General features: G+C 43.1%; 2 protein-coding genes across 8 annotated transcripts in view; both read left to right on the top strand.

Annotated features, from left to right (window-relative positions):
• Window positions 1-3,175, top strand: part of LOC110521915 (AP-2 complex subunit alpha-2) — a 67,718-nt gene extending 64,543 nt beyond the window's left edge. For all 7 annotated transcript variants that reach the window (XM_021599869.2, XM_021599873.2, XM_021599871.2 and 4 more), the window contains one exon: window positions 926-3,175. In XM_021599869.2, the coding sequence (XP_021455544.1) occupies window positions 926-1,003 (78 nt within the window). In that variant the 3' untranslated portion in view covers window positions 1,004-3,175. The remainder of the gene's footprint in view (window positions 1-925) is intronic.
• A 7,550-nt stretch (window positions 3,176-10,725) lies between these two features.
• Window positions 10,726-14,208, top strand: LOC110521913 (tyrosine-protein phosphatase vhp-1-like). The gene is made up of 5 exons (XM_021599866.2): window positions 10,726-10,985; window positions 11,301-11,417; window positions 11,598-11,757; window positions 12,283-12,406; window positions 12,522-14,208. The coding sequence occupies exons 2-5, from the start codon at window positions 11,316-11,318 to the stop codon at window positions 13,759-13,761; spliced, it is 1,626 nt and encodes a 541-aa protein (XP_021455541.1). The 5' UTR covers window positions 10,726-10,985; window positions 11,301-11,315; the 3' UTR covers window positions 13,762-14,208.
• Window positions 14,209-15,026: the final 818 nt, after the last annotated feature.

The raw sequence follows: 15,026 nt of genomic DNA, 5'->3' as shown, positions 1-15,026 counted from the left end.
CTTCGCCCCAATCTAAGATTTTTCACTCTTGAAGCAGGTTCTCATCAAGGATTTGCCTGTATTTGGCTCCATTCATTGAAATGCATAGCATAGGGATGGTGTTGACAGGCAAGGACCTGTGCCTGGTTTTCTCCAGACATAACACTTTCCATTCAGGCCAAAGGGATACATTTTTTCCCATCTCAACCAAGGAATTGTCAGATTGGTCATTGGGTTCTTGGTCACCTCCCTGACCAAGGTCCTTCTTGCCCAGTTTGGTCGGACGGACAGCTGTAGGCAGAATCTGGGTTGTTCCATATTTTTTTCAATTTCCCAATGATGGAGACCACTGCTCTTGCAAACTTTCAGCACTCTATACCCTTCCCCAGATATATACCTCATCACAATACTATCTCTGAGCTCTACGGACAGTTCCTTGGACTTCATGGTATCGTTCCCGCTCTGACATGCACTGTTAACTGTGGGACCTTGTATAGAGTGTTTCTCTTTCTAAATCATGTCCAAACAACTGAGTTGGCCTCAGGTGTATCAAGGATGATCAAAGGAAATTGGATGCCCCTGAGCTCAATTTGGGGTGTCATAGCAAAGGTGTATAAATACTTATGTAAATTAGATATTTCTGTATTTGATTTTCTATCAATTTGCAAACATTTTAAAAAAAACCTTGATTTCACTTTGTCATTGTGGGATGTTGTGTGTAGATGGGTGAGAACTAAATGTAATCCATTTTTTAATTCAGGCTGTAATGCAACATAATGTGGCATAAGTCAAGGGGTATGAATGCTCTCTGAAGGCACTGTATATATATATATATTATGTGTGTTTGAACTTTACTGACCACCCTGTATGTTCATTTGTGTGTGTGTGTGTGTGTGTGTGTGTGTGTGTGTTTACACATGTTAAATCTGTGTCCCTTCTCTGTCAGATGTACCGGCTGACTCTGCGCAGCAGCAAGGACACTGTTTCCCAGCGCGTCTGTGACCTCCTGGCAGAACAGTTCTGAAACCCTGAGTCTAGAACTCGCCCAACGCGCTCCAGGCCATCATCACTACGCTCTAGATGCCCAACACACCGAGAGACCAGTGTTTCAACCCCCCCCCGAACAAAGAATCAATGAGAAGAAAGAAAAATACCTACAAAAGGGAAAAAAGCAGCCGTTGCCACTTGCACGACTGCCCTATTATGAATGTCATTTATTATTTTTGTCATGATTATAATTCCGATTCTTATTGTTATTACTGTTTATTATCAATGGCACTACAATTCTTGGTTTTTTTCTGGTGTTTACCCGTGCGTGCGTGTGTGTGTGTGTGTCCTGTTCTTCTCCGTCCTGTCTGTTTAAGCCCTGAGTACTTGTGATGACAGCTGGTACCTGTGTGATGCATGGGGGGGAGGGTGGAAGAATCTGTGCGTTGATTCCGCGACATTTCAACCTTAGACTATTCCTGGGAGTTCTACACACACACACGTAATACACACCCAGATACTCTCACATGTAGGCAGATACATATATTTGTACATGCTTAAGTGTCCGTGTAAAGAATCTGTATAGGGTCCTCCTTTAGTGGGAGGGAGGGGTAAAACGAAATCACTAAAGAAATGGGACTCTTCTGTGTAAGGGTCCAAAATGACACTCTAAACCCCCACCTTCACCCCAACCCCATCTCTTCTCCACCCTTGCTGTCCCAGTCCCCCACCGGTTATACATTCCAAGGGCCTCTATCAGTATAATCCCTGAGATATAATATTCCATAAAAAAATCTCCGGCACATTCCCAAGTCTACAGTTCCAGCTCTATTCCAGTGGAAATGGCCAGTGCACTTTAGGTGGTTCTAAGAGACCTCAGTCCTTCAGTACCCCTCAAACACATACACACACCACCCCTCTCCCACTTCCCCTGTCTTTCTGGCGTGTAACCATACTTTATACATAAACTCAAATGATTATGTACCTGTTCATGGAATATATATATATATATTCTTTTTTTGAAATATATATATATATATATATATATATATATATATTTTTTTTTTAAGAATGTAATTACTTTATATTTTTTGTCATTTTACTTTTATTAGTAGTGGAGTTATTGAAGTGTTTGTCGTGTGTGTGTGAGAGCGAGAGTAGGGCTAGCCGTGTGTACCCTGCGAATAGGGTAGAGGGGTCAGCTCGAAGGAGATTGAGGGAGAGAGTAGCAGGGTAGCTGGTCTTGTTTACAGTGTTAATCAGACAGCGGTGAGGTTGACACTTGACTTAAACCTGTCATAAAGCCTACTTACCACCATTGTAATTAACTGTTTATTTCAGATTAGAAATGTTTTTTGACACTTGAGGCAGGGAACTGACATGGGCTGTTTTACGACAGTTTATGAAATGTTTGTCGTGCATAAGCAAGCATTGAGCAAGTCCCATTGATGGGAGTTCAGGTGGTAGTTGGAAGGAGTTAGAGGGCAGTGGGCCAGTCCGTGTTCACATGAAGAGTGAAGCGGCAGAGCAGAGGCCTAGTATTCCTTATTTTAAATTTTTCATGCTGAAAAGAGGGATGGGATTGGAGAGTAGAGTGCTGCTTGACACCGTGATTGACTGAAAAAAGAGAAGTACCTCAGAACTTGATCTCTAAACACGCACAGGCTTGTCCACGCACGCGCACACACACGTCACAAATACTTACCTTATGGTATTAATTGGGAGAAGATAGCAATCTGCAAATAGATTGATTATAATCTTTGAAAACACAACCAACCACAAAGACACTGGACAGCACTTATCTGTAAACTCACATTTCAGACACACGCACCAACATGTCCATTCTTAGAGATGAGAGGGAGGAGGGAACTCGGACCAATTGTCAATCACAACTACCAGGATCTAATCATCAGGGGTGGGCAACGAGTGTGTGTTGGTGTACCACATGGTAAAAATATCCTAAATTATCTTTGAGACATGGTCATATTAGTTTCAACAGGAGTCACTTATATGTCTAACCCATGCAACATTAGTGGGACAGTCTGATCATTGTAGTGGAAACTGTAGAATAATTTTGTGTGTGTGTGTGCAGTATCCGCTAGCTAATGCAGCCCTGTGTATCGGTGTTAAACCTGTGAGATACCTGTGTTAGATTTAAGATTTACTCTGTACTGAATAATGTGAAAGTAAAACTATGCCATATACTCTACCACTGGCTCTCTGTTTCTTGGTGGGAAAGTGTGTCTGTGTGTGATGATGTGTGAAGAGGAATTTCTTTCCAAAGCTCACCACAGTTCCACGTCCACAACAAAAAACTGGCGTGTTAGTGCTGGGTTTGAACAAAAGCCTGAACACCCAGCAGCTCTCCAGAACCGTAGTTGGATGTATCACATAGTCCAATCAATAAGAACTCACCACATTGACTAAGTAGTAGATGTAATGTGATTTTGCTCTTTGAATGAAGATTGTTTTGCCATGTAGCAGTGTAGTTAACTACTGGAACTAGACACTACTGATTTTGCTAAAATATAATTTGGGTGAAGTAGGCAATAAGTTCCTTTTTCTGCATCATACTTGCCTAACTCTCACTTGAAATGCTGTTTAATTGGCTAAATTCCACATTATGTTAACATATGACCCCGAAGTGATCTTTTCTTGAGATTTGTAGTCTGACATATTGGATTTACATATGATGCTTTTTCATGAACTAGTTTGGATGTAGTGAACTACTACTTCAAAGTAACTTTAGTCAAGTGAACTATATTTTCTTGAGGGTAGAATTAGTGTAGCTTAACTTACAGTGTGAAGTAATTGGTAGCTTGGTTAACTATATTTTCAGAGTAGCTTCTCTAACACTGCATGTTACCAACCTGTACCTCTAACCTAATGGCTGAGGATGAAAGGGGTATGGAGTGTCACAGTGGGCCTTAACAGATCACTGAGTGGGCCTTTACAGATCATTTAGGCAGTGTTTACACAGGCAGCCCAATTCTGATGTTTTGTCCAATTCTTGGTATTTTGACCAATCGGATCAGATATTTTGCCCAATTCACAATTGGGCTGCCTGTGTAAATGCAGCTCAAGTGTGCAAAGATAACAGATTCCATCCTCACTGTTATCTTGACATAATAGAGCCTTTTTCCTGGACTAAAAGGCATGATCAATGGAGATGTTTGGGAAACTGACCCTCAATCCACATATAAATTAAATGTATGTCTTCTGGTGTGAGATTAGATTTTTCCTGATTAATCAGAAAGGAACTCCTGATTTGGTATTACATCCTCTATGAACAGGTCAGAGGGGGAGTGAAAGTGACCCAAACCCCTTATTCACCTGTTCCCGGTGTCCTTTGTTGTGCTGATCACATCTATTACGAGCTTCCACTGAAGAAAGCAGCATCTGCATGTGTTTTTATCCCTCAATAATCAAAATGACAACAGACAAGTTCTAGAGTCATATTTCTATTTTCCTAATTCAACACCAGGTTAAAATGGTCCTCAAGCACAGGTTTAGGATCAGCAAATCTTCCCCCAGTCATAAACCTGAACTGTTAACAGGGGTAAACGCAGAACTGGATTGAGATCAGATTAGATTAATTCTTTCTTATTCTTAATTTGACCTATTGGGAATATAGGGCTTCAGCAAGAGGAGTAACTCGTCATGATGCACCAATGGGACGAACTAGGCCGTCTCCTAGGCTACAGTGAACATGCAAACGTGTGCCCCGTGCAAAGCACAGAGCAGCCTTGATGCAGAAATAAAACATGATCTTAATATAAATTATCTATGTACTTCTCATGTTAACCCATTTTATCTTGAGTTGTGCAATGTTATGTGAGTTTTCTCCCCCTCTTGCATCTGTGGGTCACTATATATAGGCTATGATCGAATGATTACATTATTTGTATTTATTAGGATCCAATGCAGGTGCTGTTCTTCTGGGGTACAGCAACATTAAGGCAGTTATATACAATTTAAAATATTACATTACATTAAGTGTGTACATTCAGGCAACTACTCTACCACATATCTACGATGCAAAATGTGTTTGTAGAGTGTGTGTCTTATTGTGTAAGTTTTTGTCTGTGCATGTGTGTCTCTTCACAATCCCCACTGTTCCATAAGGTGTATTTGTATCTGTTTACTGACCATCACGTTTCTAGTCACCTCCTTGACCAAGGTCCTTCTCCCCCGATTGCTCAGTTTGGCCATGCGGCCAGCTCTAGGAAGAGTCTTGGTGGTTCAAACTTCTTCCATTTTAGAATGAGCGAGGCCACTGTGTCCTTGGGGACCTTCAATGCTGCAGAAATGTTTTGGTACCTTTCCCCAGATCTGTGCCTTGACACAATTCTGTCTCTGTTGATATCACAAACATTATCAAGCATTTCAGTTCTGTGACCTTGAGCTTGTGTGGCCTACCACTTCGCAGCTGAGATGTTGTTGCTCCTAGACGTTTCCACTTCACAATAACAGCACTTACAGTTGACCAGGGCAGCTCTAGCAGCAGTGGCGATTTTAGCATGTAAATCTTGGTGGGGCAACAAATAAAAATACCAAGTGGGATGCATGCCAGCAAAGCCACGACACAACATTAAACAATACATTAATTGCACTATAACGGTGTCAAATGGTGCCTACAAACTGTTAGGGCCTACATAAAGCTGTCCCAACAGCAGTCCCAACATCTTACCACTGCCTCACCTGGCTATCAGCGGAGCCTTGTCTGGCAGCAAAACATTTCATTCGGCCTCATTTACTTCCTTTTTTTTTTTAAAACATAGCTGATATGGCTGACTGGCTTAAAAATGTGGTTTCTAATGACAAAAGAGATGTACAAACTATGGCATAAGGGGACGACAAGCGGATAAGAGGCCATCCGTAATTTCGATTTAGACAATGAGCGAGCTAGGATGGACGTAGTCAATATAACTATTTGTTTAGCACTTTTGAAATGTACAGCAACAAAATTCAGAACATTAGCCATTCTTAGTGTTCTCCTTGTACACCAAGTCAGAACTGTAGGATAAATAAAGGGGGCATATAAGCAGACAATGAAAGCTCTTACAATATTCGATGATTACATTTCTCTAAAACAGGTTATAGGCTACAGTAGGCGAAATGATTAGGGTGAGGCACATGGGGTACTAACATCTTACTACACAACATACACTTAGTATTACTTTCTTAGCTACAGTATCTACAGTATCTCCTTGGCATATTACATAATTTATGCAACAGCATACAATACATTTTTGGACTCACCTTGTTGTGCTGAGCTCACTTGAACAGGAAGGTGGCATGGCGGTCCTTCGTGGGCAAATTTTCTCATCAAAGTCCAATCAAAATCAAATCAAACTTTATTTGTCACATGCGCAGAATACAACAAAAGTGTAGACCTTACTGTGAAATTCTTACTTACAAGCCGTTAACCAACAGTGCAGTTAAAGAAGAGTTCAGAAAATATTTACCAAATAAACGAAAGTAAAAAATTCAAAGTAACACAATAAAATAACAATAACGAGGATATATACGGGATACCGGTACCGAGCCAGTGTGTGGGGATACAGGTTAGTTGAGGTCATTTGTACATATAGGTAGGGGTAAAGTGACTATGCACAGATAATAAACAGCGAGTAGCAGCAGTGTACAAAACAAAAGGGGGGCTCAATGTAAATAGTCCGGTGGCCATTTGATTCATTGTTCAGCAGTCTTATGGCTTGGGGGTAGAAGCTGTTAAGGAGCCTTTTGGTCTTAGACTTGGAGCTCCAGTACCACTTGCTGTGCGATAGCAGAGCAGAGAAAATAGTCTATGACTTGAGTGACTGGAGTCTCTGACAGTTTTATGGGCTTTCCTCTCACACCGCCTATTATATAGGTCCTGGATGGCAGGAAGCTTGGCCCCAGTGATGTACTGGGACGTACGCAATATACTGGGCAGTACGACCCATGCCAAATCTTTTCAGTCTCCTGAGGGGGAAAGGTTTTGTCATGCCCTCTTCATGACTGTGTTGGTGTGTTTGGACCATAATAGTGTGTTGGTGATGTGGATACCAAGGAACTTGAAACTCTCGACCCGCTCAACTACAGCCCCGTCGATGGTAATGGGGGCCTGTTTGGCACGCCTTTTCCTGTAGTCCACGATCAGCTGTCCTGGCACCACACTGCCAGTTCTCTGACCTCCATCCTATAGGCTGTCTCATTGTTGTCGGTGATCAGGCCTACCACTGCTGTGTCATCAGCAAACTTAATGATGGTGTTGGAGTCGTGTTTGGCTACGCAGTTGTGGGTGAACAGGGAGTACAGGAGGGGACTAAGTACACACCCCGGAGGGGCCCCAGTGTTGAGGATCAGGAAGTCCAGGATCCAGTTGCAGAGGGAGGTGTTTAGTCACAGGGTCCTTAGCTTAGTGATGAGCTTTGCGAGCACTATAGTGTTGAACACTGAGCTGTAGTCAATGAACAGCATTTTCACATAGATGTTTCTTTTGCCCAGGTGGGAAAGGGCAGTGTGGAGTGCGATTGAGATTGTGTCATCTGTGGATCTGTTGGAGCAGTATGCGAATTGGAGTGGGTCTAGGGTATCTGGGAGGATGCTGTTGATGTGAGACATGACCAGCCTTTCAAAGCACTTCATGGCTACCGACGTCAGTGCTACGGACGGTAATACTTTAGGCAGATTACCTTTGCTTCCTTGGGCACAGGGACTATGGTGGTCTGCTTGACACATGTAGATATTACAGACTCGGTCAGGTAGAGGTTGAAAATGTCAGTGAAGACACTTGCCAGTTGGTCCGCACATGCTTTGAGTACATGTCCCGCGGCTTTGTGAATGTTGACCTGTTTAAAGGTCTTGCTCACATCGGCTACTGAGAGCGTTATCACACAGTCATCCAGAACAGCTGGTGCTCTCATGCATGCTTCAGTGTTGCTTGCCTTGAAAAAAGCATAAAAGGCATTTAGCTCGTCTGGTAGGCTCGTGTCACTGGTTAGCTCGCGTCTGGCTTTCCATTTGTAGTCCGTTATAGTTTTCAAGCCCTGCCACATCCAATGAGCATCAGAGACGGTGTAGTAGGATTCAGTCTTAATCATGTATTGACGCTTTGCTTGTTTGATGGTTCGTCTGAGGGCATAGCGGGATTTATTATAAGCATCCGGATTAGTGTCCCGCTCCTTGAAAGCGGCAGCTCTAGCTTTTAGCTCGATGCGGATGTTGCCTGTAATCCATGGCTTCTGATTGGGATATGTTCGTACGGTCACTGTGGAGATGACGTCGTCAATGCACTTATTGATGAAGCTGAGGACTGAGGTCGTATACTCAATGCCATTGGATGAATCCCGGAACATTATCCAGTCTGTGCAAGCAAAACAGTCCTGTAGCGTAGCATCCGTGTCATCTGAACACTTCCTTATTGATGGAGTCACTGGTACTTCCTGCTTTAGTTTTTGCTTGTAAGCAGGAATCAATAGGATATAATTATGGTCAGATTTACCAAATGGAGGGCGAGGTAGAGCTTTGTATGCATCTCTGTGTGTGGAATAAAGGTGGTCTAGAGTTTTTTTTTTCTCCCTCTAGTTTCCTCTGGTGACACATACTGGTAAATATTTGGTTTAACTCATTTAAGTTTGCCTGCATTAAAGTCCCTGGCAACTAGGAGCGTCGCTTCTGGATGAGCATTTTCTTGTTTGCTTATGGCCTTATAGAGTTGTTTGAATGCGGTCTTAGTGCCAGAATCGGTCTGTGGTGGTAAATAGATGGCTACGAATAATATAGATGAACTCTCTTGGTAGATAGTGTGGTCTGCAGCTTATCATAAGGTAGAGCAATACCTCAAGACTTCTTTAATATTAGACATCGCACACCAGCTGTTATTGACAAATAGACACACACCCCCACCCCTCGTCTTACCAGACGTAGCTTCTTCTCTGTTCTGCCAGGGCATGGAAAATCTCACCAGGTCTATATTATCCGTGTCGTCGTTCAGCCACAACTCGGTGAAACATGAGATATTACATTTTTTTATGTCCTGTTGGTAGGATAATCGTAATCGTAGGTCATCCATTTTATTTTCCAATGATTGCACGTTAGCCAGTAGAACGGATGGCGGTGGGAGTTTACTCACTCGCCTAAGGATTCTCAGAAGGCAGCCCCCTTTTCCTCCGTCTTTTCTGAGTTAATTTCGGTCATAAGAGACAGTAGCAGCAACATTATGTACAAAATAAGTTAAAAAATAAGTTACAAACAATGCAAAAAAAATTAACAAAATAGCACAGTTGGTCATGTAAAGCGTCAGCCATCGTATTCGGCGCCATCTTAACATCCCTTTCTGGCATTCCAGTCTGGCATTCTCTGGATTTATCGTGCTTTCAAAACAACTGGGAACTCTGAAAAAGCAAGGTCGAATCATAATGATGTCGTTGATCTTCAGGTCGTAGCTCTAGAAAGAGGTCGGATTTACAATTTCAAGTTGGATGACGGTTCAAAAGGGTTTTTACCCAGTCGGAGCTCGTTTATTCTCGACTTCCCAGTTGTCTTGAACTCACTGAAGTCAAGTTTTCGCAGTTCCGAGTTAACAGTTGTTTTGAGCGCGGCACAAATCATGCATCATTGACAGCAAGGCCAATGTTGAATGTTTATCATTTTAAATGTTGAATTTTTCCATTTTTGTCAATTGGTTGTTTCCTAGTTTTCCCAGTTCTGACCATTCTGCCTGTCCTGACCCCGAGCCTGCCTGCCGTCCTGTACTTGCCTGACTCTGACCTGATTACAAACCTCTGCCTGCCCTGACTCCGAGCCTGCCTGCAGTCCTGTACCTGCCTGACTCTTACCTGATTACAAACCTATGCCTTTCCTCGACCTGCCCTTTGCCCAGTGTTAAAATAAATGATTAAGAACTGTACTATCCGGGTCCTCTGTCTGCATCTGGGTCATATCCTGAGTCGTGATAAATGTAATCATCAAATATTGTAAGAGCTTTCCTTGTCTGCTTATATGCCTCCTTTATTTATCCTACAGTTCTGACTTGGTGTACAGGGAGAACACTGTAAGAACAGACCATGTTTTGGATTCTGTTGCTGTACATTTCAAAAACACTGAACAAATAGTTATATTGACTGCGTCCATCCTAGCTCGCTCATGTCTTAATCGGAATTACGGATAGCCTCTTATCCGCTTGTCGTCCCCTTATGCCGTAGTTTGTACATCTCAATTGTCAGCAGAAACCACATTTGTTTAAGGAAGTCAGCCATATCTGTTATGGGTTTTTTAATGGCAGTAAATTAGGCTGAATGAACTGTTTCGCTGCCAGACCAGGTGTAGCAGTGGTAAAGTGTTGGGACTCTGCTGTTGGGACAGGTTTATGTAGGCTCTAACAGTTTATGGGCACCGTTTGTCACCGTTATGGTACAATGAATGTATTGTTTAGCGTTGTGTTGTGGCTTCGCTGGCATGCATCCCACTCTTTCTTTTTTGTTGCCCCGCCAAGATTTACATGCTAAAATCGCCACTGGAAGAGATTATAGGGTTTTTCACAAATAAATGCTTTTCGCCACGACGTATTGCAGCTGCATGTTTTTTTAAAAACGCCTCTGCAACAATAGCGTAAGAAAAGGTACGATTCGTCACAATAAAAAGCAAAGGGTCTTCAGGCGAATTGATGATGATTAACAAATGAGTCCGGCATGGGCGGCGGATTGGTTGAAAATGACATCACATACAATTGTACTATTCTTAGCTTGTAGAAACAGCATTACCTCATCCTTTCCCCCTCGCGCAGGTATAGCCATACAACAACAAATAATGTTACAGTCGCAGACAGGACAAGGAACAGGACGAGAGTAGAAGTCAAGAAAGAGAGAGCGAGCTCTATACTCTACTTATTATTAATTAAGCATAACATATATTTTTGCATTCTTAATCCATTTTATTTGAGACCATTCGGGTCGATTAGATCGAGTTATTTGGTGTGCAAGTTGATTTGTGCGATATTTCCAGTATCTTCGTTTGGAGTGAAAATCGTCGCTGTAAGTACAATGTAATATTTCTTGCATTTTGCTTGCATCATTTATGTCTGGTTTTATATTCTCCTATGATCATCTAATGAATGCAAACTTGCAAAATCCATGACGTAATGCAAAGAGAACATCATTCTCTAGCAGCAATAGAACAAATTAATGTTTTCTTAATTAACATTCATAGCAATAATAATGCTAATATATTTCATGCAACTGTTAAAATGATTGTCAAAGTTCCATGCAGTCTTTTTTCGATGCCTAATACATAATTGTAATCCCTTGATATTGAAATGAACACCGTTCTCTCTCATGTTTCGGTTCCAGACACAAAGGACAGAGATGGTGTTCTACAGGGAGAGAGAGAACCGGACACGCGAGCGTCCACCGCTGTCTCTCATCCTACCGTATCTTTACCTGGGTGCAGAGACAGACGTTACGCAGGTAATAATGTTTTCATTCAGTAGGTCAGTCTATAGAATTGATAGCCTAGCTCTCGTCACTGGCCAAAGTTTTGTATTTTCACAATGCACCGAAAATGTACCTCTTCCAGAAGACTAGAATGTATTCATATTTCGTGTTCCCTGTCTCGCTTGTCCCCGTGCACTCCCTACTCGGCTGCAGGATTGCCTCGACGCCCGCGGGATCTCATACGTGCTAAGCGTGAGCCGCTTCAGCCCGCAGCCTACTTTCCTTCCCCGTTCCCAGTACCTTCGCATCCCAATCGAGGACTCTCTCCGAGACGACCTGCTGCCCCATATCCCGGAGGCACTGCGTTTTATCGGTGAGAATAATGATGAGATTGGGTTAGTTTGGTGTGAAATGGATGGCAACCCTATTCCCCATATAGTGCAAAGATATAGCTAGTTCAGTATAAGGGTAATATAGGCATCATTGGAGATTTGACGACGCAAATCCTGCAGATTAGGTAGTAGGACATTTCTGCATGTCATCATTATGCTATAGTCTGCATCTGTATCTGTAGTCTGCATCTGTATGCATTACACACTGGCGACTGTCTGTCTGGAAGAAACACAGATGACCCAGTTCAAGTGATGAGCAGTTATTGATCAGGGTTTCATGTAGGCCAGTTATGCTCCTATGGTTTCAGAAATATTGAATGTTGTTACATCCCATTCAGTACCACGGACAATTGATACAAGCCTACTGTTGCAGGAAGCCCATTCATGACAGTTGACGTAAACTGTGTGCTTTGCACAGTTTGCAGTCTGGCTGAAGTGATGTCATGCAATATATTATGGATGATTTCAAATAAAAGAAAATGTCTTATCTCTTCTCTCTCTCTCAGATGGGGCTATGTCATCAGGTGGATCTGTGGTAGTTCATTGTGCTGCAGGAATCTCTCGCTCCCCTGCCCTGGCTGTGGCCTACATTATGTACAACCTGGGGATGGACCTTGACCATGCCTACAGGTGTGTTTGTCTGTGCTGTATGTGTATTATAATGTGTGTGCGTGTGCGTGTGCGTGTGTGTGTGTGTGTGTGTGTAAACTATTCACATCTGATCTTGTCTGTTCCTCACTTTCAGGTTTGTGAAAGAGCGCAGGCCTTCAATCTCCCCAAACTTCAATTTTCTGGGTCAGCTACAACACTTCCAAGGAACCCTCACTCAGAAAACATCTAATGGCAACCCCACTATCCAGCCAATCAGATCACTGGACACATGTCTGCAGCCAAGCAATGAAAACATTAGCGGCGGTTCCTCTGTCCCCCTGGTGGGGAATATTCAGGTCAATGGCTATGTTGCTAAGGACTTTTTAGAGGTTGCTAAAGTGCATAATATGTACAATGAGAATTCCACTTGTAACACAGAGAATATAAAGCAAAGGTCCTCATATTCAGGTGAAACTCAGAGTCTATCAGAGAAGCCACAGCAAGACCAGAGGAGCGTGCCGTCACAACTGACGCTGTCTCTCTCCAGAAAACACAAAACGCTCACTCTCAACCTGAACCATAACCGGAACCAGAGGGAGGCCCAGAGCCCATGTGGAGCAATGACTCCAAGCCCCAACGAACCAGCGACACCGACACCAAAGTCCAACACACAACAAATCGCAACAGGCATTGCATCTCACTCTGAGAAGCGCAAGAGCCTCACCCTCTCCCTGTCTCGCGTTGGTGCAATTCCACCAACTCCCCACCAGAATGAGCCAGAAAGCAGCAACAGGCACAGCATTAGCCACAAGCCAACGCAGTCCAGCGTTTCTAACACCATCCACAAGAGGGAGTCAGAAGGCACCAGTGGTTCAAAAAGGCACGGTAGAAAGCCTTCAACGATGGCCCTTTCCTCCTCACAGACAGATGTACAACAGAGAGAGAGGAGCACATCCTGTGTCAAAGCAGCAGGTTGGCCCAATCGCTACTCCTCCCAAACCCAGGCAAAGGTAGAGAGAGAGGGAAGAGGCCAGCCTAAAAGAGAGCCCAGCCACTGTCAGAGCGTGAAGAAGGGGAGGCCTAAATTGACTCCAAAGACAGGGAAGGACCACAGCAAGGGAAGAGCAGAGAGGGAGACACTAACAGGGAGCCTGAGCAGCAGTTCTGTTTTGAGCCAGGACAGTATCGTAGTTGACCAGCAGGTGTCGCCAGCAGCTAAGCTGTCTGCATCTGCAGTGAGGTCTGAGGAAAGAGTGGATGCCGAACAGGGCCTCCTGTTTCCTCTCAACCTGACTGTCAACAAGCTGCTGGGCTGGGGGGAGAAGATGCTGCTGGGGGTGCTGTTTGGCCCCCGGATCAAAGTGGAACCGGCTATTCTGCCCTATAGGTGCTGATGCAGTAAGAGACCGTTGGCGAGGACAGAGAGAGGGCTGATAAATGCCAGGAGATTGATTTGTGTGTGTGTGTGTGTGTGTGTGTGTGTGTGTGTGTGTGTGTGTGTGTGTGTGTGTGTGTGTGTGTGTGTGTGTGTGTGTGTGTGTGTGTGTGTGTGTGTGTGTGTGTGTGTGTGTGTGAGAACAGAGAACTGAACTCCATGTATAATATTTGTCTGCCCATACCAAGTTCACAGTCCTCTGAGTGAATGCTTTGTCCTATAAATGCTCATTTATTGTTGACTTCCTTCAAAAGCACTATGTATATTACAAATAGGGCAGTTTATGCCTCCAACACAATGCTCATGGATTAAGGCTTGATTATGTTGATTTTTATTTATTGATTGATGTGAATTAAGTGATCAGTTTATTGTTGTTATTTATAAAATGAATATTTTGAGGATGGTATTTTGGCACTGTTGTTTGTAATGGGATCACAGTGTTCATTAGAGATGACATATTTTACTCCTGTTCTCTCCTGGTTCTTCAATTCTGACTCATCTCCCATGTATTTCACCATAAATGTACAATCATTTAGGCCTATGAGGAAAAAATCTGATATGGTTATTCACTTATTTTATAAAATATTACAAGAATACAAAATAAAGGTTGGATAATATTCACTTTTAGACAAATCCACCCTTAAAACGTCAACAAATTACTTGGGTTAATAAGGAGGAGTTGAGGGTGAAACCTAGTCAGTTGTACATCTGAATGCCTTCAACTGAAATGTGTCTCCCGCATTTAACCCAACCCTTCTGAATCAAAGAGGTGCGAGGGCTGCCTTAATCGACATCCACCGCGCCCAGGGAACAGTGGGTTAACTGCCTTGCTCAGGGGTAGAACAACATATTTGATCCAGCAACCTTTTGGTTACTGGCCCAATGCTCTAACCACTGTGGGTGTGGTAAAAATGAGCAACATGCCCATGTAAATGAGTCACATCCGGTTGAGGGGATGGGCAAATCAGGGAGGGAAAGGAAGACAAGAATGCTTTACTTGGCAATAACTATTAGTATAAAATACTGTATGCTACGAGTTTTCCCTCCCATATCTCCTCATATTCTCAACAGGTTGGCCTTAGTCCTTTGATGGAAATCATACAATACTCTCAAAAGCATTGGCTAAAGTACTAAACCCAAAACAAAAAAATAAATAAAGGGGTTATAAAACATTCCATGTGCCAGGGATCAATACCCCCCCCCCCCCCCCCCCCCATATGTTGC

Source organism: Oncorhynchus mykiss, chromosome 30, assembly GCF_013265735.2.
Source record: "Oncorhynchus mykiss isolate Arlee chromosome 30, USDA_OmykA_1.1, whole genome shotgun sequence".
NCBI classification, from domain to species: Eukaryota; Metazoa; Chordata; class Actinopteri; order Salmoniformes; family Salmonidae; genus Oncorhynchus; species Oncorhynchus mykiss.
This window is presented reverse-complemented; position numbering and strand designations above follow the sequence as displayed.

Bases quoted from the DNA above. Each gene is read 5' to 3' on its own strand.
- LOC110521913 (XM_021599866.2), top strand. From the start codon at position 11,316: ATGGTGTTCTACAGGGAGAGAGAGAACCGGACACGCGAGCGTCCACCG. The intron at 11,758-12,282 runs GTGAGAATAATG...TCTCTCTCTCAG, and splicing joins GGAGGCACTGCGTTTTATCG to ATGGGGCTATGTCATCAGGT. The intron at 12,407-12,521 runs GTGTGTTTGTCT...CCTCACTTTCAG, and splicing joins GACCTTGACCATGCCTACAG to GTTTGTGAAAGAGCGCAGGC.